The following is a 25,872-nucleotide window of genomic DNA, read 5'->3' as shown; positions in this document are numbered from 1 at the left end:
AGGGATAATGAACTTTACAGTGTCCTGCTATTAAAATGATGTACAGTACCAAGTTTGGAAACACCTACTCATTCCAGGGATTTTCTTTATTTTAACTATTTTCTACATTGTAGAATAATGGTGAAGACATCAAAACTATGAAATAATACATATGGAATCATGTAGTAACCAAAAAAGTGTTAAACAAATCAACATATATTTTATATTTGAGTTTCTTCAAAGTAGCCACCCTTCGCCTTGATGACAGCTTTGCACACTCTTGGCATTCTCTCAACCAGCTTCATGAGGTAGTCACCTGGAATGCATTTCAATTAACAGGTGTGCCTTGTTAAAAGTTAATTTGTGGAATTTCTTTCCTTCTTAATGCGTTTGAGCCAATCAGTTGTGTTGTGACAAGGTAGGAGTGGTATAGAGAAGATAGCCCTATTTGGTGAAAGACCAAGTCCATATTATGGCAAGAACAGCTCAAATAAGCAATGGGAAATGACAGTCCATCATTACTTTAAGACATCAAGGTCAGTCAATCCAGAAAATGTGAAGATCTTTGAAAGTTTCTTCAAGTGCAGTCGCAAAAACCATAAAGCGCTATGATGAAACTGGCTCTCTTGAAGACCGCTACAGGAAAGGAAGACCCAGAGTTACCTCTGCTGCAGAGGATAAGTTCATTCGAGTTACAAGCCTCAGAAATTGCAGCCCAAATAAATGCTTCACAGAGTTCAAGTAACAGACACATCTCAACATCAACTGTTCAGAGGAGACAGTGTGAATCAGGCCTTCATGGTCGAATTGCTGAAAAGAAACTACTACTAAATGACACCAATAAGAAGAAGAGACTTGCTTGGGCCAAGAATCACGGGCAATGGACATTAGACCGGTGGAAATCTTTCCTTTGGTCTGATGAGTCAAAATTTGAGATTTTGGTTCCAACCGCCGTGTCTTTGTGAGACTCAGAGTAGGCGAACAGATGATCTCCGCATGTGTGGTTCCCACCGTGAAGCTTGGAGGAGGAGGTGTGGGGGTGCTTTGCTGGTGACACTGTCTGTGTATTTATTTACAATTCAAGGAACATTCTGCAGTGATACGCCATCCCATCTTGTTTGCGCTTAGTGGGACTATCATTTGTTTTTCAACAGGACAATGACCCAACAAACCTCCAGGCTGTGTAAGGGCTATTTGACCAAGAAGGAGAGTGATGGAGTGATGCATCAGATGACCTGACCTCCACAATCACCCAACCTCAACCCAATTGAGATGGTTTGGGATGAGTTGGACCACAGAGTGAAGGAAAAGCAGCCAACAAGTGCTCAGCATATGTGGGAGCTCCTTCAAGACTTTTAAATGAGCAGGCTTTCTTTCATTATTTGTTTCATTTTGACTGGAGCAAGAATGAGCATATTTCTGATGTGGAAGCTGCCTTAAAGTTCTTCCATGATGGTTTTTTCCAAATAGTAAACAAACATGCCCCATTCCGACAGGTTCAGAGTTAAAGGGCGGGATAATCCATGGTTTTCTTCTGCAATGTCTTGTATTATTCACAAACGTAATCTAGCCTGGGCTAAAGCAAGGAAATCATGTTCTGATGCTGATTGGCTTCTTTTTAGGCAGCTACGAAACAAGTGTTCTTCTCTTCTCAGGAAGGCTAAGTCTGAATATTTTATGTCTGTTACCACTGATAACCTGAATGACCCTAGAAAGTTTTGGATGGCTATTAAGTCTATGTCTGGTAACAGTAATGTTAATGAATTACAGTCATATGTATTGCTGTATATGACAAAACTGAAATGCTGAATTGTTTCAATGAGCACTTTGTATCATCTGGTAGGCTGTTTGATTCAGTATCTGTACAACCTTGTGTGGATGAACCGGTGAGAGCTGGTCAAACTTTTAGCTTTTCGCCATTCTCAGTGCCGGAGGTACATAAAGCCCAGAAATCCTTAGATCAGAGAAAGGCTGCAGGTCCTGATCTTCTTGATCCCTGCTTTTTAAAACTGGCAGCTGATTTCAAAGCTGAACCATTTACATAAAGTGAGGGAAAAAAGTATTTGATCCCCTGCTGATTTTGTACGTTTGCCCACTGACAAAGAAATTATCAGTCAAAACGCATGTCAAAAATGTTATAAATTGATTTGCATTTTAATGAGGGAAATAAGTATTTGACCCCTCTGCAAAACATGACTTAGTACTTGGCGGCAAAACCCTTGTTGGCAATCACAGAGGTCAGACGTTTCTTGTAGTTGGCCACCAGGTTTGCACAAATCTCAGGAGGGATTTTGTCCCACTCCTCTTTGCAGATCTTCTCCAAGTCATTAAGGTTTCGAGGCTGACATTTGGTAGCAGTGATTGCTCATCATATTAAATTTCCACCTCAACTGCTGGGTTTGATGCCAGGCAAGTGGGGACTGATCACCCACGCAGTCTAAACACCTAGCCTCACCTCACATCACCTAACACACACAGGCAGGCACTCGCACCCACGCACACACACACACTATCTAAACACAGTCCCTCACCTCTCCGTCTAACCCATCCAATAACAGTAGGGTATAAACCTGGTGTTATACACATTGCTTTCATTCAGGCGGCAGGTAGCTTAGTGGTTAAGAGAGTTGTGCCAGTAACCGAAAGGTCGCCGACTAGGTGAAATCCCCGAGCCGACTGGGTGAAACATTTGTCGATGTGCCCTTGAGCAAGGCACTTAACACTAATTGCTCCTGTAAGTCGCTCCCTTTTTTGATATACTAAGAGGACCGTTATTAGCATGTTTTAACCACTCCTATGTAAATGGTAGATTATCTGACACTCAAGAAGAATATCTCATTATTACTGAAACAGGATACAAGTGGAAAATATAAAGATCCAGTCCATTTACAAAATTGGAGGCCCCTTACACTTCAGTGTTGTGATGCAAAAATCCTAGCAAAATGTATAGCGCATAGAATTAAAAAGGTATTGTCGGATATTATTCATTCTAATCAGACAGGTTTTTTACATGGAAGATACATTGGAGATAATATAAGGCAATTATTGGAAACAATAGAACACTAAGGAAAATATGGGAAACCAGGCCTGCTATTCATAGCAGACTTCGAAAAGGCATTTGATAAAGTTCGACTGGAGTTTATATATAAATGCCTGGAGCATTTCAATTTTGGAGAATCTCTTATAAAATGGGTCAAAATCATGTATAGTAACCCTAGGTGTGAAATAGTAAATAATGGCTATTTCTCAGAAAGTTTTAAACTGTCAAGAGGAGTGAAACAAGGTTGTCCACTATCGGCCTATATATTTATTGTGGCCATCGAGATGTTAGCTATTAAAATCAGATCCAATATTAATATCAGAGGATTAGAAATACAGGGCTTAAAAACAAAGGTGTCATTGTACGCTGATGATTCATGTTTTCTTTTAAATCCACAACTAGAATCCCTCCACAGCCTCATAGAGGATCTAGATACATTTTCTAACCTCTCTGGATTACAACCAAATTATGACAAATGTGCTATATTACGTATTGGATCACTAAAAAATACAATTTTTACATTACCATGTAGTTTACCAATAAAATGGTCTGATGGTGATGTGGATATACTCGGAATACATATCCCAAAGGAAATAAATGATCTCACTTCAATACATTTTTTTGGAAAGTTAGCAAAAGTAGATAAGATCTTACTACCATGGAAAGGAAAATACCTGTCAATTTGTGGAAAAATCACCCTGATTAACTCTTTAGTATTATCCCAGTTGACCTATTTGCTTATGGTCTTGCCTACGCCTAGCGAACAGTTTTTTAAATTATATGAGAAAAAAATATTCAATTTTATTTGGAACGGCAAGCCAGACAAAATTAAAAGGGCATATTTATATAATGAATATGAATTCGGAGGACAGAAATTATTAAATATTAAAGCATTAGACCTATCACTAAAAGCTTCAGTCATACAAAAGTTATACTTAAATCCTTAAAAGTAAGGAACTTGTCTGTCGGCCTTGCATTAAAGAACATAATTGGTTAAGGAAAACTGTGATAAATAAAAAAGTATATCAGTTTCATTTAAGGACCAAAGGATTGACAGCCGTCCCATATAGGTTGCAAAATAGTTGGGAAGAGATCTTTGACGTACCGATCCCATGGCATAGTGTTTAAGAACTGACACGCAAAACGACACCGGATTCAAAAATTAGAATCTTTCAATTTAAATTATTATATAAAATTCTTGCTACCAATAGAATGTTATTTATATGGGGGATACAATCTTCCCAGCTCTGCAGATTTTGCTGTGAAGAGACAGAATCATTAGATCATTTGTTTTGGTTCTGTCCATTTGTAGCTTGTTTTTGGACACAGGTCCAGGAATGGCTAAAGGATTTCAATATTTACCTGGAGCTAACCTTGCAGATAGCATTACTGGGTGATCTGAAAAGTCATAGTCAATCAATCAATAATATAATAATACTTTTAGCAAAAATGTTTATTTTTAATTCACAATCTGTAGAAGCAATGAGAATAGAAAGGTTCAGAACTTTTGTAAAACATCACAGTACGGTTGAAATATATATGGCAAATAGAAATCCTATATGGATGGTGTTAAGAGATAGATGGGAGGTATTGAATAGAGTTGAAGGATGGGACTAATAACAAATAACAACAAATAATAACAAAGATAGCTAATAATGTAAGCATACTGTGTCCATAATAAGTATATAGGTTGTATGTTGGGAGCTTTTGGGAAAGAGCACAGTTAGAAAGATATGGCATATAGAAGCAAACCGGATGGACATCATGAAAATGATCGGAGAGGTTGAGAGTAGAAGAAGTTCAGGAGCAAAAAAAAAAATATATATATATATATATATATATTATATATATATATATATATATATATATATATATAATATAATTATTGTAAAATTAACTCTGTCCATAAGGTGTAGATAGTAAGTATAGACCGGAAGTAGAGGCCTGGGCATTGTTGTTCACTAATTTACTCCAAGTAGGGAAAGGATGGTGGGGTTGAAAAGTAATAAAGGGGAGTATATATAAAAATAAAAAAAACATGGGGGATTGGAAGTGATGCAGACAATTACATTGATAGAATATACAATCTATCTGCAATATTAAGCTGATCCATTCCCACAAAAAAAATTATTTAAAAAAAATAAAAAATAAAATAAGAAAAATAAAGAGCGTCTGCTAAATGTAATTACAAATGTCCTCTGCAATCATCAGGAGACATCAGACATTTACCTGGAGCTAACTCTGCAAATAGCACTGCTGGGTTATTTAAAAAGTCATAGTCAATCTATCAATAATACTCTTAGCAAAAATGTTTCTCTTTAATTTAAAATCTGTAGAAACTATGAGAATAGAAAGGTTGAAAACTTTTGTGAAACATCACAGCACAGTTGCAAAATATATGGCAAATAGAAATCAAAACTGTATAGTGTTCAGAGTTAGATGGGAGGGGTTGAGTGGAGCTGAAGGGTGGGACTAAAAATAACAAGATAACTAATGTAAAATATACTGTGTCCATAAAATGTAAATAGGTTCAGAACTTTTGTGAAACATAACAGTTGAAAAATATATGGCAAATAGAAATCAAACCTGGATGGTCTTCAGAGATAGATGGGAGAGGTTGAGGGTAGCTGAAGGATGGGACTAAAAACAAACAAAATATAACTATTGTAAAATATACTGTGTCTGTAAAATGTATATAGTACAGTGAGGGGAAAAAGTATTTGATCCCCTGCTGATTTTGTACGTTTGCCCACTGACAAAGACATGATCAGTCTATAATTTTAAAGGTAGGTTTATTTGAACAGTGAGAGACAGAATAACAACAACAAAATCCAGAAAAACACATGTCAAAATGTTATAAATTGATTTGCATTTTAATGAGGGAAATAAGTATTTGACCCCTCTGCAAAACATGACTTAGTACTTGGTGGCAATCACAGAGGTCAGACGTTTCTTGTAGTTGGCCACAAGGTGTGCACACATCTCAGGAGGGATTTTGTCCCACTCCTCTTTGCAGATCTTCTCCAAGTCATTAAGGTTTCGAGGCTGACGTTTGGCAACTCGAACCTTCAGCTCCCTCCACAGATTTTCTATGGGATTAAGGTCTGGAGACTGGCTAGGCCACTTCAGGACCTTAATGTGCTTCTTCTTGAGCCACTCCTTTGTTGCCTTGGCTGTGTGTTTTGGGTCATTGTCATGCTGGAATACCCATCCACAACCCATTTTCAATGCCCTGGCTGAAGGAAGGAGGTTCTCACCCAAGATTTGACGGTACATGGCCTCGTCCTTCGTCCTTTTGATGCGGTGAAGTTGTCCTGTCCCCTTAGCAGAAAATCACCCAAAAGCATAATGTTTCCACCTCCATGTTTGACGGTGGGGATGGTGTTCTTGGGGTCATAATTGGGTTACCAATTGTTTTCTTGTTGAATATGGTCCCTTGGCCGTGTGTTTTGGGTCATTGTCATGCTGGAATACCCATCCACGGCCCATTTTGAAAGCCCTGGCTGAGGGAAGGAGGTTCTCACCCAAGATTTGATGGTACATGGCCCCGTCCGTCGTCCCTTTGATGCGGTGAAGTTGTCCTGTCCCCTTAGCAGAAAAACACCCCCAAAGCATAAAGTTTCCACTTCCATGTTTGATTGTGGGGATGGTGTTCTTGGGGTCATAGGCAGCATTCCTCCTCCTCCAAACACGGCGAGTTGAGTTGATGCCAAAGAGCTCCATTTTGGTCTCATCTGACCACAACACTTTCACCCAGTTCTCCTCTGAATCATTCAGATGTTCATTGGCAAACTTCAGACGGGCATGTTAATGTGCTTTCTTGAGCAGGGGGATCTTGCGGGCGCTGCAGGATTTCAGTCCTTCACGGCGTAGTGTGTTACCAATTGTTTTCTTGGTGACTTATAATAATATAATAATAATAATATGCCATTTAGCAGACGCTTTTATCCAAAGCGACTTACAGTCATGCGTGCATAAATTTTTTTTGTTTATGGGTGGTCCCGGGGATCGAACCCACTACCTTGGCGTTACAAGCGCCGTGCTCTACCAGTTGAGCTACAGAGGACCACTGACTTGACTTGAGATCATTGACAAGATCCTCCCATGTAGTTCTGGGCTGATTCCTCACCGTTCTCATGATCATTTTAACTCCACGAGGTGAGTCTTGCATGGAGCCCCAGACCGAGGGATATTGACAGTTATTTTGTGTTTCTTCCATTTGCGAATAATCACACCAACTGTTGTCACCTTCTCACCAAGCTGCTTGGCGATGGTCTTGTAGCCCATTCCAGCCTTGTGTAGGTTTACAATCTTGTCTCTGACATCCTTGGAGAGCTCTTTGGTTTTGGCCATGGTGAAGAGTTTGGAATCTGATTGATTGATTGCTTCTGTGGACAGGTGTCTTTTATACAGGTAACAAGCTGAAGAGTGTGCTCCTAATCTCAGCTCATTACCTGTATAAAAGACACCTGGGAGCCAGAAATCTCTCTGATTGAGAGGGGGTCAAATACTTATTTCCCTAATTAAAATGCAAATCAATTTATAACATTTTTGACATGCGTTTTTCTGGATTTTGTCTCTCACTGTTCAAATAAACCTACCATTAAAATTATAGACTGATCATTTCTTTGTCAGTGGGCAAATGTACAAAATCAGCAGGGGATCAAATACTTTTTTCCCTCACTGTATCTGTTTAATCTAACCCTGGAATGTAATGAAATTCCAAGGATCTGGAAATCAGCATTTGTCCTACCACTTTTAAAGGGGGGAGATCCAACTCTATTAAATAATTATAGGCCAATCTCAAAGCTGTCACCCCTGGCAAAAATTCTTGAAACCCTTGTTTGTGAACAGCTAAAATAGTTTTTATATACTAACTATATTTTATCAATGTACTAATCAGATTTCAGGAAGAAGCATAGCACAATTACAGCAGCCATGAAGGTTTTAAATGACATCACTGAAGCCCTTGACAAAAAACAGCACTGTGTCTCACTTGTTATTGATCTCTCTAAGTCTTTTGATACAGTTGATCATGCTATACTGAGGCAGAGATTGCTGAGTGTAGGTCTTTCGGAGCATGCAGTTGCATGGTTTGCTAACTATATGTCTGATTAGAACTCAGTGCACTCAATGTGATGGGCTCATGTCTGTTAAATCGTCTGTCTGTAATGGTGTGCCCCAGGGCTCTGTACTTGGTCCCCTCTTATTCACTATTTATATAAATAATTTAGACAAAAATTTGCAAAATGCGCAACTTCACTTTTATGCTGATGATACTGTTATTTATTGTTGTGCCTCGTCTCTCACAAAAGCTTTCCAGAACTTGCAAACTGCTTTTTATACTGTTCAACATACCTTGTGTCAATTGAAGCTTATCCTTAATGCTGACAAAACTAAACTAATGGTGTTTTCTAAAACAAGAAACAGACCACTGAACCTTTCACCTATTACTACCTGTCAGGGCAATGAGATTGAGGTTGTAACCTCATATAAATATCTTGGAATTTTAATTGATGACAGCCTCTCTTTTAAATTGCATATTAAACAACTTACAAAAAAATTGAAGCTGAAGTTGGGATTTTATTTTAGGAATAAGGCCTGTTTTTCTTTTGAAGCCAGAAGGAGGCTAGTATCAGCTATATTTATGCCTATTCTAGACTATGGAGATATTTTATATATGAATGCTTCCGCTCAGTGTTTGAGATCAATTGACACCCTTTACCATGGAGCATTGAGATTTATTTAAAACTGCAAAACCCTTACGCACCATTGCACTTTATATACCAGGGATGGCTGGCCTTCTCTAGTCACTCATAGGCTCTGTCACTGGTATACTTTTATTTGCAAAGCCATTGTGGGTTTACTACCATTTTATCTGGGCATTTTTATTCTTCAGAAATGTGGTGGGTGCTCTCTTCGTTCACAGGACTTTATCCTGCTAACTGTTCCAAATGTCCGAACTGAATTTGGTAAAAGGGATTTCATGTAATCTGCGCCATTGGCTTGGAAAGCCTTACAACATACTTTTAAACTGGAAGAACTTGTCCCAATTGGTGTTTTTAAATCATTGATGAAGGATGTTGAGGCTGATTCCTTGACCTGTTAGTGTTTTTAAATTGCTGTTTTATGATTTTGTTATGCTCCTCTGATTTCTATGGATGTTTACTAGATTACTTGTAGTTTTTCATGTTGTCTGTCTGTAATTGTGTAATAACTTGGTGCTGCCTATCTTGGCCAGGACACTCTTGAAAAATAGATTTCAAATCTCAATGAGCCTTTCCTGGTTAAATAAAGGTTAAATAAAATAAAAAAGACAGTTGGAAAAGCATTGCAGGTAAAGCTGGTTGAGAGAATGCTAAGAGTGTGCAAAGCTTTCATCAAGGCAAAGAGTGGCTACTTTGAAGTATCTCAAATATAAAATATATTTTGATTTGTTTAACACTTTAAGCTACATATTATTTTGACAGAGGTAATGAACTGTCCATTGAGCAGAACAGCAATTGATAAACCAGGACTACCATATGTTTGTAATACAAGTGGTTCTGAGCTTAATGCAATATTACACAGGTAAGCTAACAGTTACAGAAATCAGGAATGCAGCCAGGCTCTATCTAGCTGAGCTACTGTGTCCAACACACCACCACCTGTTGTTATGTTGGGCACCTACTGACCAAAAAAGCATGTTATTATTATTTATTTTTAATTCAATGACATGTTTTGCTAAAATACATGTTTAAGGAAATACAGGCATGCACCACATTACTACACGACAAAACAACTCAATCAAGCCTAATGGTCTTGTAAGTATAAAAGCAAAACCTGCATTCATTTAATGTTTAAAACATGAAAAAAGCATGTGTGAAGAATCCAATGCTTTACCTTGTATGCAGTACAAATCACATTATTGTGGGAGCACCTCCTCTAAGAGTATGAATTAGGCTGTTTGAGAAGGTTTGAATCCTAAGCAACCTGCCTACACATTGTTTTAAGTACAATACCAACATAGCTACTGTAGTAGGTCAAAACTGTGTGCTGGAAAACCTTGGTATAGCATTGTTATGCTCATGTGCATTTCCATTCATTTTTGGCTTCAAATCAATGCCTATTCTCACTTAAAACATAGCTTTTTGTTTTTAGTATGAGTAAAGGTTCATGTCATTGTATACATATGTAGGCTGAATGGATATTTGGTTTGACATCGAAATAATGTTCAGTACTTACGTGAGGTTTTAGAAGTAAGCTACACACATATCCTGCTGAGAAAGAGAATGTCCTTGCATCCGGTACATACAGGTTATTTACAGCTATGGGATTGAAGAAAGAGTGTAATATTATCTCAAGAAAATGACGTTGTGTCCATATGAACTGCTGATTTAATTTCCTAGTGAAAAGCATATTGACTATTTACCAATGAATCATCTTTACAGGTGAATGACAGATGTCTGCTCTTCAGTTGTAGTTCAGTCCATGATGTGGACTGAATGACTGAGATTGGTTTTATTCTCCAACCAACTCGCAACTCAAAATCTTCCATTTTAAAATACATTTCCCAGTTTCCCTTTCTCTTTCTTAGAAGGAAAGGACCCACATTCATCAAATGCAGAATAATCTGTTGAGATCTACAATAAAATAATTAACACTCTGGTATCCATAAGGTTCAATAATATAATTGTTTTCTTTTTCATATGTTCCTGGCTATATATGCCATCTGTTCCAAATGGAAATTGCTTATTAGATGGCGTTAGCTTTATTTGCTTGCTAGTATCATGGGCTCTGCTCCGTTGTGAGTTAGCAAATCAATGTTATTGAACGCTGATTAAACACCAGTTCCTTCCTGTAGCAGAGGCCTTTGGTCTGCGTTGAGTCAATCAATGAAAGGCTGTGTTTGGAGTGGTTAGGCTCAACCATCAGCCTGTTTCAATGAAGAGAGAATGAGATCTAACAGGGAGCTGGATCTATTGCCCCATTGTGTGTGTGTGTGTGTGTGTGTGTGTGTGTGTGTGTGTGTGTGTGTGTGTGTGTGTGTGTGTGTGTGCGTGCGCGTGCGTGCGTGTGTGACTGACCATCGATGAGAGGTTTCCCCAATGTTGCCCTGCCTGACAGGTTATCAATAGTTAAGTTTAGCGACTGTGGTGTGGAATGGAAGCTAACTGCTACTTGATTCCTGCTGTTGTGTCATGTCATTCTGAGAATGTTCAGTTGAACTACTAAGCAGCATGTTGAGACTCAGATTGACAGTTTTTTTTATTTTTTTTATTTTGGGTGTGGGGGAGGGGGGTAGGTCAGCTTTAATATTGCAGATAGATTGTGTCTTCCATCAATGTAATTGTCTGAATCATTTCCAATCCCCCATATATTTTTATGTAAATATACAGTACCTGTCAAAAGTTTGGATACACCTACTAATTCCAGGGTTTTTCTAAAATTTTTAGTATTTTCTATAGTACTGAAGACATAAAAACTACGAAATAACACATATGGAATCATGTAGTAACCAAAACAGTGTTAAACAAATCAAAATATATTTTAGATTTTAGATTCTTCAATGTAGCCACCCTTTGCCTTGATGACAGCTTTGCACACACTTGGCATTCTCTCAACCAGCTTCATGAGGTAGTCACCTGGAATGCTTTTCCAACAGTCTTGAAGGAGTTCCCATATATGCTGAGCACTTGTTGGCTGCTTTTCCTTCACTCTGTGGTCCGACTCATCCCAAACCATCTCAGTTGGGTTGAGGTTGGGTGATTGTGGAGGATTGTCTGATGCAGCACTCCATCACTCTCCTTCTTGGTCAAATAGCCCTTACACAGCCTGGAGGTGTGTTTTGGGTCATTGTCCTGTTGAAAAACAAATGATGGTCCTACTAAGCGCAAACCAGATGGGATGGCGTATCGCTGCAGAATGTTGTGGTAGCCATGCTGGTTAAGTGTGCCTTGAATTCTAAATAAATCACTGACAGTGTCACCAGCAAAGCATCCCCACACCATCACACCTCCTCCTCCATGCTTCACGGTGGGAACCACACATGTGTAGATCATCCGTTCACCTACTCTGCGTCTCACAAAGACACAGCGGTTGGAACCAAAAATCTCAAATTTGGACTCATCAGACCAAAGGACAGAATTCCACCGGTCTAATGTCCATTGCTTGTGTTTCTTGGCCCAAGCAAGTCTCTTCTTATTATTGGTGTCCTTTAGTAGTGGTTTCTTTGCAGAAATTCGACCATGAAGGCCTGATTCACGCAGTCTCTTCTGAACAGTTGATGTTGAGAGGTGTCTGTTTTTTGGGCTGCAATCTGAGGTGCAGTTAATTGCCGATTTCTGAGGCTGGTAACTCTAATGAACTTATCCTCTGCAGCAGAGGTATCTCTGGGTCTTCCATTCCTGTGGCGGTCCTCATGAGAGCCAGTTTCATTATAGCGTTTGATGGTTTTTGCTACTGCACTTGAAGAAACGTTCAAAGTTCTTAATGTTCCGTATTGACTGACCTTCATGTCTTAAGGTAATGACTGTCGTTTCTTTTTGTTTATTTGAGCTGTTCTTGCCATAATATGGACTTAGTTTTGATGTCTTCACTATTATTCTACAATGTAGAAAATATTAAAAATAAAGAAAACCCCTGGAATGAGTAGGTGCATCCAAACCTTTGACTGGTATATATTTTCCTTTGTAATTTTCCCCTAACCCTACCACCCCTCTCCTAATTGGAGTAAACTAATGGACAACAACACTTAGGCTTCTACTTCCAGCTTATACATACAGTGAGGGGGAAAAAATATTTGATCCCCTGCTGATTTTGTATGTTTGCCCACTGACAAAGAAATGATCAGTCTATAATTTTAATGGTAGGTTTATTTGAACAGTGAGAGACAGAATAACATCAAAAAAATCCAGAAATATGCATGTCAAAAATGTTATAAATTGATTTGCATTTTAATGAGGGAAATAAATATTTGACCCCCTCTCAATCAGAAAGATTTCTGGCTCCCAGGTGTCTTATATACAGGTAATGAGCTGAGATTAGGAGCACACTCTTCAGCTTGTTACCTGTATAAAAGACACCTGTCCACAGAAGCAATCAATCAATCAGATTCCAAACTCTCCACCATGGCCAAGACCAAAGAGCTCTCCAAGGATGTGATGTCAGGGACAAGATTGTAGACCTACACAAGGCTGGAATGGGCTACAAGACCATCGCCAAGCAGCTTGGTGAGAAGGTGACAACAGTTGGTGTGATTATTCGCAAATGGAAGAAACACAAAATAACTGTCAATCTCCCTCGGCCTGGGGCTCCATGCAAGATCTCACCTCGTGGAGTTGCAATGATCATGAGAACAGTGAGGAATCAGCCCAGAACTACACGGGAGGATCTTGTCAATGATCTCAAGGCAGCTGGGACCATAGTCACCAAGAAAACAATTGGTAACACACTACGCCGTGAAGGACTGAAATCCTGCAGTGCCCGCAATGTCCCCCTGCTCAAGAAAGCACATATACAGGCCCGTCTGAAGTTTGTCAATGAACATCTGAATGATTCAGAGGAGAACTGGGTGAAAGTGTTGTGGTCAGATGAGATCAAAATCGAGCTCTTTGCCATCAACTCAACTCGCCGTGTTTGGAGGAGGAGGAATGCTGCCTATGACCCCAAGAACACCATCCCCACCGTCAAACATGGAGGTGGAAACATTATGCTTTGGGGGTGTTTTTCTGCTAAGGGGACAGGACAACTTCATCACATCAAAGGGACGATGGACGCATCAAAGGGACGATGGACGGGGCCATCTACCGTCAAATCTTAGGTGAGAACCTCCTTCCCTCAGCCAGCGCATTGAAAATGGGTCGTGGATTGGTATTCCAGCATGACAATGACCCAAAACACACGGCCAAGGCAACAAAAGAGTGGCTCAAGAAGAAGCACATTAAGGTCCTGGAGTGGCCTAGCCAGTCTCCAGACCTTAATCCCATAGAAAAATAAATAATAATAACATGCTTTTTTGGTCAGTAGGTGCCCAACATAACAACAGGTGGTGGTGTGTTGGACACAGTAGCTCAGCTAGATAGAGCCTGGCTGCATTCCTGATTTCTGTAACTGTTAGCTTACCTGTGTAATATTGCATTAAGCTCAGAACCACTTGTATTACAAACATATGGTAGTCCTGGTTTATCAATTGCTGTTCTGCTCAATGGACAGTTCATTACCTCTGTCAAAATAATATGTAGCTTAAAGTGTTAAACAAATCAAAATATATTTTATATTTGAGATACTTCAAAGTAGCCACTCTTTGCCTTGATGAAAGCTTTGCACACTCTTAGCATTCTCTCAACCAGCTTTACCTGCAATGCTTTTCCAACTGTCTTTTTATTTTATTTAACCTTTATTTAACCAGGAAAGGCTCATTGAGATTTGAAATCTATTTTTCAAGAGTGTCCTGGCCAAGATAGGCAGCACCAAGTTATTACACAATTACAGACAGACAACATGAAAAACTACAAGTAATCTAGTAAACATCCATAGAAATCAGAGGAGCATAACAAAATCATAAAACAGCAATTTAAAAACACTAACAGGTCAAGGAATCAGCCTCAACATCCTTCATCAATGATTTAAAAACACCAATTGGGACAAGTTCTTCCAGTTTAAAAGTATGTTGTAAGGCTTTCCAAGCCAATGGCGCAGATTACATGAAATCCCTTTTACCAAATTCAGTTCGGACATTTGGAACAGTTAGCAGGATAAAGTCCTGTGAACGAAGAGAGCACCCACCACATTTCTGAAGAATAAAAATGCCCAGATAAAATGGTAGTAAACCCACAATGGCTTTGCAAATAAAAGTATACCAGTGACAGAGCCTATGAGTGACTAGAGAAGGCCAGCCATCCCTGGTATATAAAGTGCAATGGTGCGTAAGGGTTTTGCAGTTTTAAATAAATCTCAATGCTCCATGGTAAAGGGTGTCAATTGATCTCAAACACTGAGCGGAAGCATTCATATATAAAATATCTCCATAGTCTAGAATAGGCATAAATATAGCTGATACTAGCCTCCTTCTGGCTTCAAAAGAAAAACAGGCCTTATTCCTAAAATAAAATCCCAACTTCAGCTTCAATTTTTTTGTAAGTTGTTTAATATGCAATTTAAAAGAGAGGCTGTCATCAATTAAAATTCCAAGATATTTATATGAGGTTACAACCTCAATCTCATTGCCCTGACAGGTAGTAATAGGTGAAAGGTTCAGTGGTCTGTTTCTTGTTTTAGAAAACACCATTAGTTTAGTTTTGTCAGCATTAAGGATAAGCTTCAATTGACACAAGGTATGTTGAACAGTATAAAAAGCAGTTTGCAAGTTCTGGAAAGCTTTTGTGAGAGACGAGGCACAACAATAAATAACAGTATCATCAGCATAAAAGTGAAGTTGCGCATTTTGCTAATTTTTGTCTAAATTATTTATATAAATAGTGAATAAGAGGGGACCAAGTAGAGCCCTGGGGCACACCATTACAGACAGACGATTTAACAGACATGAGCCCATCACATTGAGTGCACTGAGTTCTAATCAGACATATAGTTAGCAAACCATGCAACTGCATGCTCCGAAAGACCTACACTCAGCAATCTCTGCCTCAGTATAGCATGATCAACTGTATCAAAAGACTTAGAGAGATCAATAACAAGTGAGACACAGTGCTGTTTTTTGTCAAGGGCTTCAGTGATGTCATTTAAAACCTTCATGGCTGCTGTAATTGTGCTATGCTTCTTCCTGAAATCTGATTAGTACATTGATAAAATAGAGTTAGTATATAAAAACTATTTTAGCTGTTCACAAACAAGGGTTTCAAGAATTTTTGCCAGGGGTGACAGCTTTGAGATTGGCCTATAATTATTTAATAGAGTTGGATCTCCCCCCTTTAAAAGTGGTAGGACAAATGCTGATTTCCAGATCCTTGGAATTTCATTACATTCCAGGGTTAGATTAAACAGATACAGTGAGGGAAAAAAGTATTTGATCCCCTGCTGATTTTGTACATTTGCCCACTGACAAAGAAATGATCAGTCTATAATTTTAATGGTAGGTTTATTTGAACAGTGAGAGACAAAATCCAGAAAAACGCATGTCAAAAATGTTATAAATTGATTTGCATTTTAATTAGGGAAATAAGTATTTGACCCCCTCTCAATCAGAGAGATTTCTGGCTCCCAGGTGTCTTTTATACAGGTAATGAGCTGAGATTAGGAGCACACTCTTCAGCTTGTTACCTGTATAAAAGACACCTGTCCACAGAAGCAATCAATCAATCAGATTCCAAACTCTTCACCATGGCCAAAACCAAAGAGCTCTCCAAGGATGTCAGAGACAAGATTGTAAACCTACACAAGGCTGGAATGGGCTACAAGACCATCGCCAAGCAGCTTGGTGAGAAGGTGACAACAGTTGGTGTGATTATTCGCAAATGGAAGAAACACAAAATAACTGTCAATATCCCTCGGTCTGGGGCTCCATGCAAGACTCACCTCGTGGAGTTAAAATGATCATGAGAACGGTGAGGAATCAGCCCAGAACTACATGGGAGGATCTTGTCAATGATCTCAAGTCAAGTCAGTGGTCCTCTGTAGCTCAACTGGTAGAGCACGGCGCTTGTAACGCCAAGGTAGTGGGTTCGATCCCCGGGACCACCCATAAACAAAAAAAAATTATGCACGCATGACTGTAAGTCGCTTTGGATAAAAGCGTCTGCTAAATGGCATATTATTATAAGTCACCAAGAAAACAATTGGTAACACACTACGCCGTGAAGGACTGAAATCCTGCAGCGCCCGCAAGATCCCCCTGCTCAAGAAAGCACATTAACATGCCCGTCTGAAGTTTGCCAATGAACATCTGAATGATTCAGAGGAGAACTGGGTGAAAGTGTTGTGGTCAGATGAGACCAAAATGGAGCTCTATGGCATCAACTCAACTCGCCGTGTTTGGAGGAGGAGGAATGCTGCCTATGACCCCAAGAACACCATCCCCACAATCAAACATGGAAGTGGAAACTTTATGCTTTGGGGGTGTTTTACTCCTAAGGGGACAGGACAACTTCACCGCATCAAAGGGACGACGGACGGGGCCATGTACCATCAAATCTTGGGTGAGAACCTCCTTCCCTCAGCCAGGGCTTTCAAAATGGGCCGTGGATGGGTATTCCAGCATGACAATGACCCAAAACACACGGCCAAGGGACCATATTCAACAAGAAAACAATTGGTAACCCAATTATGACCCCAAGAACACCATCCCCACCGTCAAACATGGAGGTGGAAACATTATGCTTTGGGGTGATTTTCTGCTAAGGGGACAGGACAACTTCACCGCATCAAAAGGACGAAGGACGAGGCCATGTACCGTCAAATCTTGGGTGAGAACCTCCTTCCTTCAGCCAGGGCATTGAAAATGGGTTGTGGATGGGTATTCCAGCATGACAATGACCCAAAACACACAGCCAAGGCAACAAAGGAGTGGCTCAAGAAGAAGCACATTAAGGTCCTGAAGTGGCCTAGCCAGTCTCCAGACCTTAATCCAATAGAAAATCTGTGGAGGGAGCTGAAGGTTCGAGTTGCCAAACGTCAGCCTCGAAACCTTAATGACTTGGAGAAGATCTGCAAAGAGGAGTGGGACAAAATCCCTCCTGAGATGTGTGCACACCTTGTGGCCAACTACAAGAAACGTCTGACCTCTGTGATTGCCACCAAGTACTAAGTCATGTTTTGCAGAGGGGTCAAATACTTATTTCCCTCATTAAAATGCAAATCAATTTATAACATTTTGACATGTGTTTTTCTGGATTTTGTTGTTGTTATTCTGTCTCTCACTGTTCAAATAAACCTACCTTTAAAATTATAGACTGATCATGTCTTTGTCAGTGGGCAAACGTACAAAATCAGCAGGGGATCAAATACTTTTTCCCCTCACTGTACTATATACATTTTACAGACACAGTATATTTTACAATAGTTATATTTTGTTTGTTTTTAGTCCCATCCTTCAGCTACCCTCAACCTCTCCCATCTATCTCTGAAGACCATCCAGGTTTGATTTCTATTTGCCATATATTTTTCAACTGTTATGTTTCACAAAAGTTCTGAACCTATTTACATTTTATGGACACAGTATATTTTACATTAGTTATCTTGTTATTTTTAGTCCCACCCTTCAGCTCCACTCAACCCCTCCCATCTAACTCTGAACACTATACAGTTTTGATTTCTATTTGCCATATATTTTGCCTTTGCTGTGATGTTTCACAAAAGTTTTCAACCTTTCTATTCTCATAGTTTCTACAGATTTTAAATTAAAGAGAAACATTTTTGCTAAGAGTATTATTGATAGATTGACTATGACTTTTTAAATAACCCAGCAGTGCTATTTGCAGAGTTAGCTCCAGGTAAATGTCTGATGTCTCCTGATGATTGCAGAGGACATTTGTAATTACATTTAGCAGACGCTCTTTATTTTTCTTATTTTATTTTTTATTTTTTTAAATAATTTTTTTTGTGGGAATGGATCAGCTTAATATTGCAGATAGATTGTATATTCTATCAATGTAATTGTCTGCATCACTTCCAATCCCCCATGTTTTTTTTATTTTTATATATACTCCCCTTTATTACTTTTCAACCCCACCATCCTTTCCCTACTTGGAGTAAATTAGTGAACAACAATGCCCAGGCCTCTACTTCCGGTCTATACTTACTATCTACACCTTATGGACAGAGTTAATTTTACAATAATTATATTATATATATATATATATATATATATATATATATATATATATATATATATATATATATTTTTTTTTTATTTTTTTTTTTTGCTCCTGAACTTCTTCTACTCTCAACCTCTCCGATCATTTTCATGATGTCCATCCGGTTTGCTTCTATATGCCATATCTTTCTAACTGTGCTCTTTCCCAAAAGCTCCCAACATACAACCTATATACTTATTATGGACACAGTATGCTTACATTATTAGCTATCTTTGTTATTATTTGTTGTTATTTGTTATTAGTCCCATCCTTCAACTCTATTCAATACCTCCCATCTATCTCTTAACACCATCCATATAGGATTTCTATTTGCCATATATATTTCAACCGTACTGTGATGTTTTACAAAAGTTCTGAACCTTTCTATTCTCATTGCTTCTACAGATTGTGAATTAAAAATAAACATTTTTGCTAAAAGTATTATTATATTATTGATTGATTGACTATGACTTTTCAGATCACCCAGTAATGCTATCTGCAAGGTTAGCTCCAGGTAAATATTGAAATCCTTTAGCCATTCCTGGACCTGTGTCCAAAAACAAGCTACAAATGGACAGAACCAAAACAAATGATCTAATGATTCTGTCTCTTCACAGCAAAATCTGCAGAGCTGGGAAGATTGTATCCCCCATATAAATAACATTATATTGGTAGCAAGAATTTTATATAATAATTTAAATTGAAAGATTCTAATTTTTTGAATCCGGTGTCGTTTTTGCGTGTCAGTTCATAAACACTATGCCATGGGATCGGTACGTCAAAGATCTCTTCCCAACTATTTTGCAATCTATATGGGACGGCTGTCAATCCTTTGGTCCTTAAATGAAACTGATATACTTTTTTTATTTATCACAGTTTTCCTTAACCAATTATGTTCTTTAATGCAAGGCCGACAGACAAGTTCCTTACTTTTAAGGATTTAAGTATAACTTTTGTATGACTGAAGCTTTTAGTGATAGGTCTAATGCTTTAATATTTAATAATTTCTGTCCTCCGAATTCATATTCATTATATAAATATGCCCTTTTAATTTTGTCTGGCTTGCCATTCCAAATAAAATTGAATATTTTTTTCTCATATAATTTAAAAAACTGTTCGCTAGGCGTAGGCAAGACCATAAGCAAATAGGTCAACTGGGATAATACTAAAGAGTTAATCAGGGTGATTTTTCCACAAATTGACAGGTATTTTCCTTTCCATGGTAGTAAGATCTTATCTACTTTTGCTAACTTTCCAAAAAAATGTATTGAAGTGAGATCATTTATTTCCTTTGGGATATGTATTCCGAGTATATCCACATCACCATCAGACCATTTTATTGGTAAACTACATGGTAATGTAAAAATTGTATTTTTTAGTGATCCAATACGTAATATAGCACATTTGTCATAATTTGGTTGTAATCCAGAGAGGTTAGAAAATGTATCTAGATCCTCTATGAGGCTGTGGAGGGATTCTAGTTGTGGATTTAAAAGAAAACATGAATCATCAGCGTACAATGACACCTTTGTTTTTAAGCCCTGTATTTCTAATCCTCTGATATTAATATTGGATCTGATTTTAATAGCTAACATCTCGATGGCCACAATAAATATATAGGCCGATAGTGGACAACCTTGTTTCACTCCTCTTGACAGTTTAAAACTTTCTGAGAAATAGCCATTATTTACTATTTCACACCTAGGGTTACTATACATGATTTTGACCCATTTTATAAGAGATTCTCCAAAATTGAAATGCTCCAGGCATTTATATATAAACTCCAGTCAAACTTTATCAAATGCCTTTTCGAAGTCTGCTATGAATAGCAGGCCTGGTTTCCCATATTTTCCTTAGTGTTCTATTGTTTCCAATACTTGCCTTATATTATCTCCAATGTATCTTCCATGTAAAAAACCTGTCTGATTAGAATGAATAATATCCGACAATACCTTTTTAATTCTATGCGCTATACATTTTGCTAGGATTTTTGCATCACAACACTGAAGTGTAAGGGGCCTCCAATTTTGTAAATGGACTGGATCTTTATATTTTCCACTTGTATCCTGTTTCAGTAATAATGAGATATTCTTCTTGAGTGTCAGATAATCTACCATTTACATAGGAGTGGTTAAAACATGCTAATAACGGTCCTCTTAGTATATCAAAAAAGGGAGCGACTTACAGGAGCAATTAGTGTTAAGTGCCTTGCTCAAGGGCACATCGACAAATTTTTCACCCAGTCGGCTCGGGGATTTCACCTAGTCGGCGACCTTTCGGTTACTGGCACAACTCTCTTAACCACTAAGCTACCTGCCGCATGAATGAAAGCAATGTGTATAACACCAGGTTTATACCCTACTGTTATTGGATGGGTTAGACGGAGAGGTGAGGGACTGTGTTTAGATAGTGTGTGTGTGTGCGTGGGTGCGAGTGCCTGCCTGTGTGTGTTAGGTGATGTGAGGTGAGGCTAGGTGTTTAGACTGCGTGGGTGATCAGTCCCCACTTGCCTGGCATCAAACCCAGCAGTTGAGGTGGAAATTTAATATGATGAGCAATCACTGCTACCCACTGGCCCCGGTGGCATTAAATGAACACAGAAAGCAAAGATAATCTGGTCGAGGTGATCCGGAGGGTCAAATGTTTGTGAAGCAGCATGTAAGCTCTCAGTCTCACTCAAATCAATTTGGCTGATTCCAGAAAATGTGTTTTACTTTCCTTTGAAATGTGACTTCCAGCCCATGGCTATTACACTGAACTGTAGTGGGTTCCTTCCTTCTCCTCTTTACAGTAACTGAGGCTGCCTTTTGAAAGCGGTTGTAAATCGGTAACATCTTATTACATTCTAGTCTGTTGTCAGATATGATAAAGGATAAACACAGTAGTTTTGCTAGGAATTTTTGGAGGAGTAGATGATGTTGAGAAAAATAAAGGCACATTTTTCAATTCAATAGGCAAATCTGCTTTTTAGACACTGCTTGGTTGCAATCATAATCATCTATCACAGTTTCCCTGCTGGCTATGGTTATGATTGACAAAAATAAAGTAAACAATATCCTTGAGAATAGTTCATTTGCAATACATCAAATCGTAACACCGAAACATTTAAAGCAGACAGTCAATTGCCATAGCGGTGCAATTTAATATAAAAAAATAAACAATTATAGGAAAGTATATCTGTTGAAGCACCTCCGCTGTCTGCGACTGCCTCACTAAAACTGAATCTTTGTTGAAAATGGCACTGATAATAAATATGAAAGTATTGCTAATCCTTCTGCTAACTTCAGAACACATTTAATTCATAGATAACTAATCCTTCTGCTAACTTCAGAACACATTTAATTCATAGATAACTTTTCAGATTGGGAAAGTTGGCCAATATTTATTATGGGTACACTTCTGTGGCCCTCTCTTAAGGTTCTGGTACTAGCAAGCAACAGTTCACAGTGTTAGGTGAGGTTGGTTGCACTCCGCTGGGTTTTTGAATGAAAAACCCCTGTCACGTCTGAGTTGAGTGCTCTAGTCTGGAGCCAATAGTGAGCATCACTGGATTTCACCAGGGGGGCTGAAATAGGATGGTGTTTGTTCCACTCCTAAATGGGATACATACACACTTTCCAAACATGGACACATACAGGCAGCACTCTATAAACTCATGTTACAACTCTCCTCTCCTAACCACTTCTCCTGCACAATATCAGATAGGTAATCTACATAGGGCTGTGACGGTCATGGAATTTTGGTTGACGGTTATTGGTCAGCCAAATGATCGCGGACACCATAATAATCGTTAGAATAGCAAAAAAGAAAAATATATATATATATATATATATATATATATATACAGTGCATTCAGAAAGTATTCAGACCCCTTGACTTTTTCGACATTTTGTTACGTTACGGTCTTAATCTAAAATTGATTAAATTGTTTTTTCCCCCTCATCAATCTACACACAATAACCTATAATGACAAAGCAAAAACAGGTTTTTAGACATTTTTGCAAATGTATTAAAAATAAAAAACGGAAATATAATAATAATAATAATAATAATAATAATAATAATAATAATAATAATAATAATATAACATTTACATAAGTATTCAGACCCTTTACTCAGTACTTTGTTGAAGCACCTTTGGCAGCCATTACAGCTTTGAGTCTTCTTGGGTATGACGCTACAAGCTTGGCACACCTATATTTGGGGAGTTTTTACCATTCTTCTCTGCAGATCCTCTCAAGCTCTGTCAGGTTGGATGGGTAGTGTCACTGCACAGCTATTTTCAGGTCTCTCCAGAGATGTTCGATCAGGTTCAAGTCTGGGCTCTGGCTGGGCCACTCAAGGACATTCAGAGACTTGTCCTGAAGCCACTCCTGCGTTGTCTTGGCTGTGTGCTTAGGGTCGTTGTCCTGTTGGACAGTGAACCTTCACCCCAGTCTAAGATCCTGAGCGCTCTGGAGCAGGTTTTCAGCAAGGATCTCTCTGTACTTTGCTCCGTTCATCTTTCCCTCGATCCTGACTAGTCTCCCAGTCCCTGCCGCTGTAAAACATCCCCACAGCATGATGCTGCCACCACCATGCTTCTTCTTAGGGATGGTGCCAGGTTTCCTCCAGACATGACGCTTGGCATTCAGGCCAAGGAGTTCAATCTTGGTTTCATCACAGAGAATCTTGTTTCTCATGGTCTGAGAGTCCTTTACGTGCCTTTTGGCAAACTAAATTGAATTAACCACAGGTGGACTCCAATCAAATTGTAGAAACATCTCAAGGATGATCAATGGAAACAAGATGTACCTGAGCTCAATTTCAAATCTCATAGGAAAGGGTCTGAATAGTTTTTTATTTTTAAGAAATTTGCCAAGCAATGTCTAAAAACCTGTTTTCACTTTGTCATTATGTGGTATTGTGTGTATTTAATCCATTTTAAAATAAAGCTGTAGCGTAACAAAATGTGGAAAAAGGGAAGGGGTCTGAATACTTTCTGAATGGATTGCATATATACATAATATAGATTTTTTTAAATAAATACATTTTCTCTTCTCTTCCGCTTTTAAACGCAAGAATGCCCGGCCATCCCGTCCCGCACGAATGTCCGGCCATCCCGTCCCGCACGAATGCCCGGCTGTCCCGTCTTCAGTCAGCTGGTCTTTCCACACACCCAAAAATATCGAAATAAAATTGCAGTTTGCAAATGACAGTTCTTTTATTTTCATGATGGTCTTCGTCCATAACCGTCAGTTACACAGTTATATGGTAATTGTGCCAGCCCTAACTCTACAGTCTACAACACGGTAGTAGGGCCACTCAAACATGCAAATCAACAAACACGTACCTGTGTTTAGTCGAGGCTCAGGATAGTGTACTGATTTATTTGGGGATTTAACTACGTTAAATGTTGCATCATCAGTAACCTATTACATTGTCAGAATTCATATATTCCAGGTTTTATGCATGCATTACATGTATAACCAAGTCTCCCTTGTAAAAGAAGTCAAGTTGATCTCAATGGGACTTTTTTGATAAATAAAGGTAAATAGCACATTAAAAGTTGATATGGTGATAATGTGGTTTATAAGGACATTTCCTTGTTTCAGGTAACAAATTGTGGTGGGCAGATGATGATTCAGCCCAACTGGGGACGGTGATCAAGAGAGACGGACGGACTCCTGTGGTTCTGAGAAATAAGACCAGCGGAGTGGTGTACATGAAGGTCTATGACAGGGAGGGACAGAGAGGTGAGGAACGCACACACACACACACACACACACACACACAGGCACGCTGTTGTGGAAAATTAACACTATACTTATTAAAAATCAAAGTTCTTCAGAGTTTTTGTAGAATTAAGATAGACTTTATTACAATTTGACAAAGCCGGGGTGATTTGCAAAGCATCCTCCCATCTACCTCTCAGCTCTCCGTTTATATAGTCATATTCACATACATCCTAGCTTAAAGCCCCTCCCTCTTAGGTTCCCCCATCATTATCTTCAGTTCCCCCCTCTCGACCGCTCCGCCCACTTCCTTAGTCTATGATAGTGGCTAAATTTGACTTCTCTTCAGTTTAGAAACAATATTATTACAAAACAATCATGTTCAGTTTCATCTCTGTTCAACCCCGGCTCACGCTGGCTTGACCTGAAGATTGATTGTTGGACATGACAAGTCCACACTCAATCTCTCAAACGTACCCAAACCCACTCCTCTCTTCCCTCCCGTCATGCTGTAATTACTCATGATTAGTCTAAACTCTGTTCAACTCGGGCTCCGCTCTCTCTACTTTGTTTTGAGGAGAGAGGCAAAAGGCCACAGTCTGGTTTCAGTCTCTGATAAGGTAGGAATTTGACACTAGGTCAGATCTCCACTTCACACACACACCCAGTGAAATTAACCAATTAAGTTCTTGCCTAGCAACAGAGAATTCTGACTATATGTTCGTGATTATCTGTTTTATCTCATAGTCCACTAAAAAATTCCCATAAACGCACACATTTATTTTTGCACTTTTCACTTTTCAATCCCATCTACTGACATTCATAAATGTTACACTATGATGTACTACAGTACCTATAATGCTCTGCATAACATATCAGATGTTATCTTAGTAAAGATGTCCATGAAGCTAACATAATGGTGTCCTGTCTCCTTACTAATACACTATTCACCATGTCCTCTCCAGGAAGGAACCCGTGTCAGGTGAACAATGGAGGTTGCTCCCAGCTCTGCTTCCCCACATCAGAGAACACCCGTAGCTGTTCCTGTACTGTGGGCTACAACCTGCGCACCGACCGCATGTCCTGTGAGGGTAAGACAACAAATCTGATTCCCAAATGGCACCCTATTCCATACATAGTGCACTACCTTTGACCAGAGCCCTATTGGGGGGGGGGGGGACAACCTATGTATGACCATGCATTGAAAGCATTGAGCAGTTCAGACACCCTAGCATCAAAGTTACCACAAAGTCTGTGAAATGAATTCACTGTTGCTAAGTAGCACTATAGAAACCTCTGTAATCTACAAAAACATACACAATTTCACTGTGGTAAATGTACTCTCTGCATA

The 25,872-nt window shown here is 38.9% G+C and overlaps 1 protein-coding gene across 1 annotated transcript in view; it reads left to right on the top strand.

Annotated features, from left to right (window-relative positions):
* The window catches only part of LOC121554930 (low-density lipoprotein receptor-related protein 1B-like), a 331,365-nt gene that overhangs the window by 123,267 nt on the left and 182,226 nt on the right, over window positions 1-25,872 (top strand). The window contains exons 27-28 of the mRNA XM_041868634.2: window positions 24,402-24,542; window positions 25,487-25,612. Of these exons, the coding sequence (XP_041724568.2) occupies window positions 24,402-24,542; window positions 25,487-25,612 (267 nt within the window). The remainder of the gene's footprint in view (window positions 1-24,401; window positions 24,543-25,486; window positions 25,613-25,872) is intronic.

Source organism: Coregonus clupeaformis, chromosome 40, assembly GCF_020615455.1.
Source record: "Coregonus clupeaformis isolate EN_2021a chromosome 40, ASM2061545v1, whole genome shotgun sequence".
NCBI classification, from domain to species: domain Eukaryota; kingdom Metazoa; phylum Chordata; class Actinopteri; order Salmoniformes; family Salmonidae; genus Coregonus; species Coregonus clupeaformis.
This window is presented reverse-complemented; position numbering and strand designations above follow the sequence as displayed.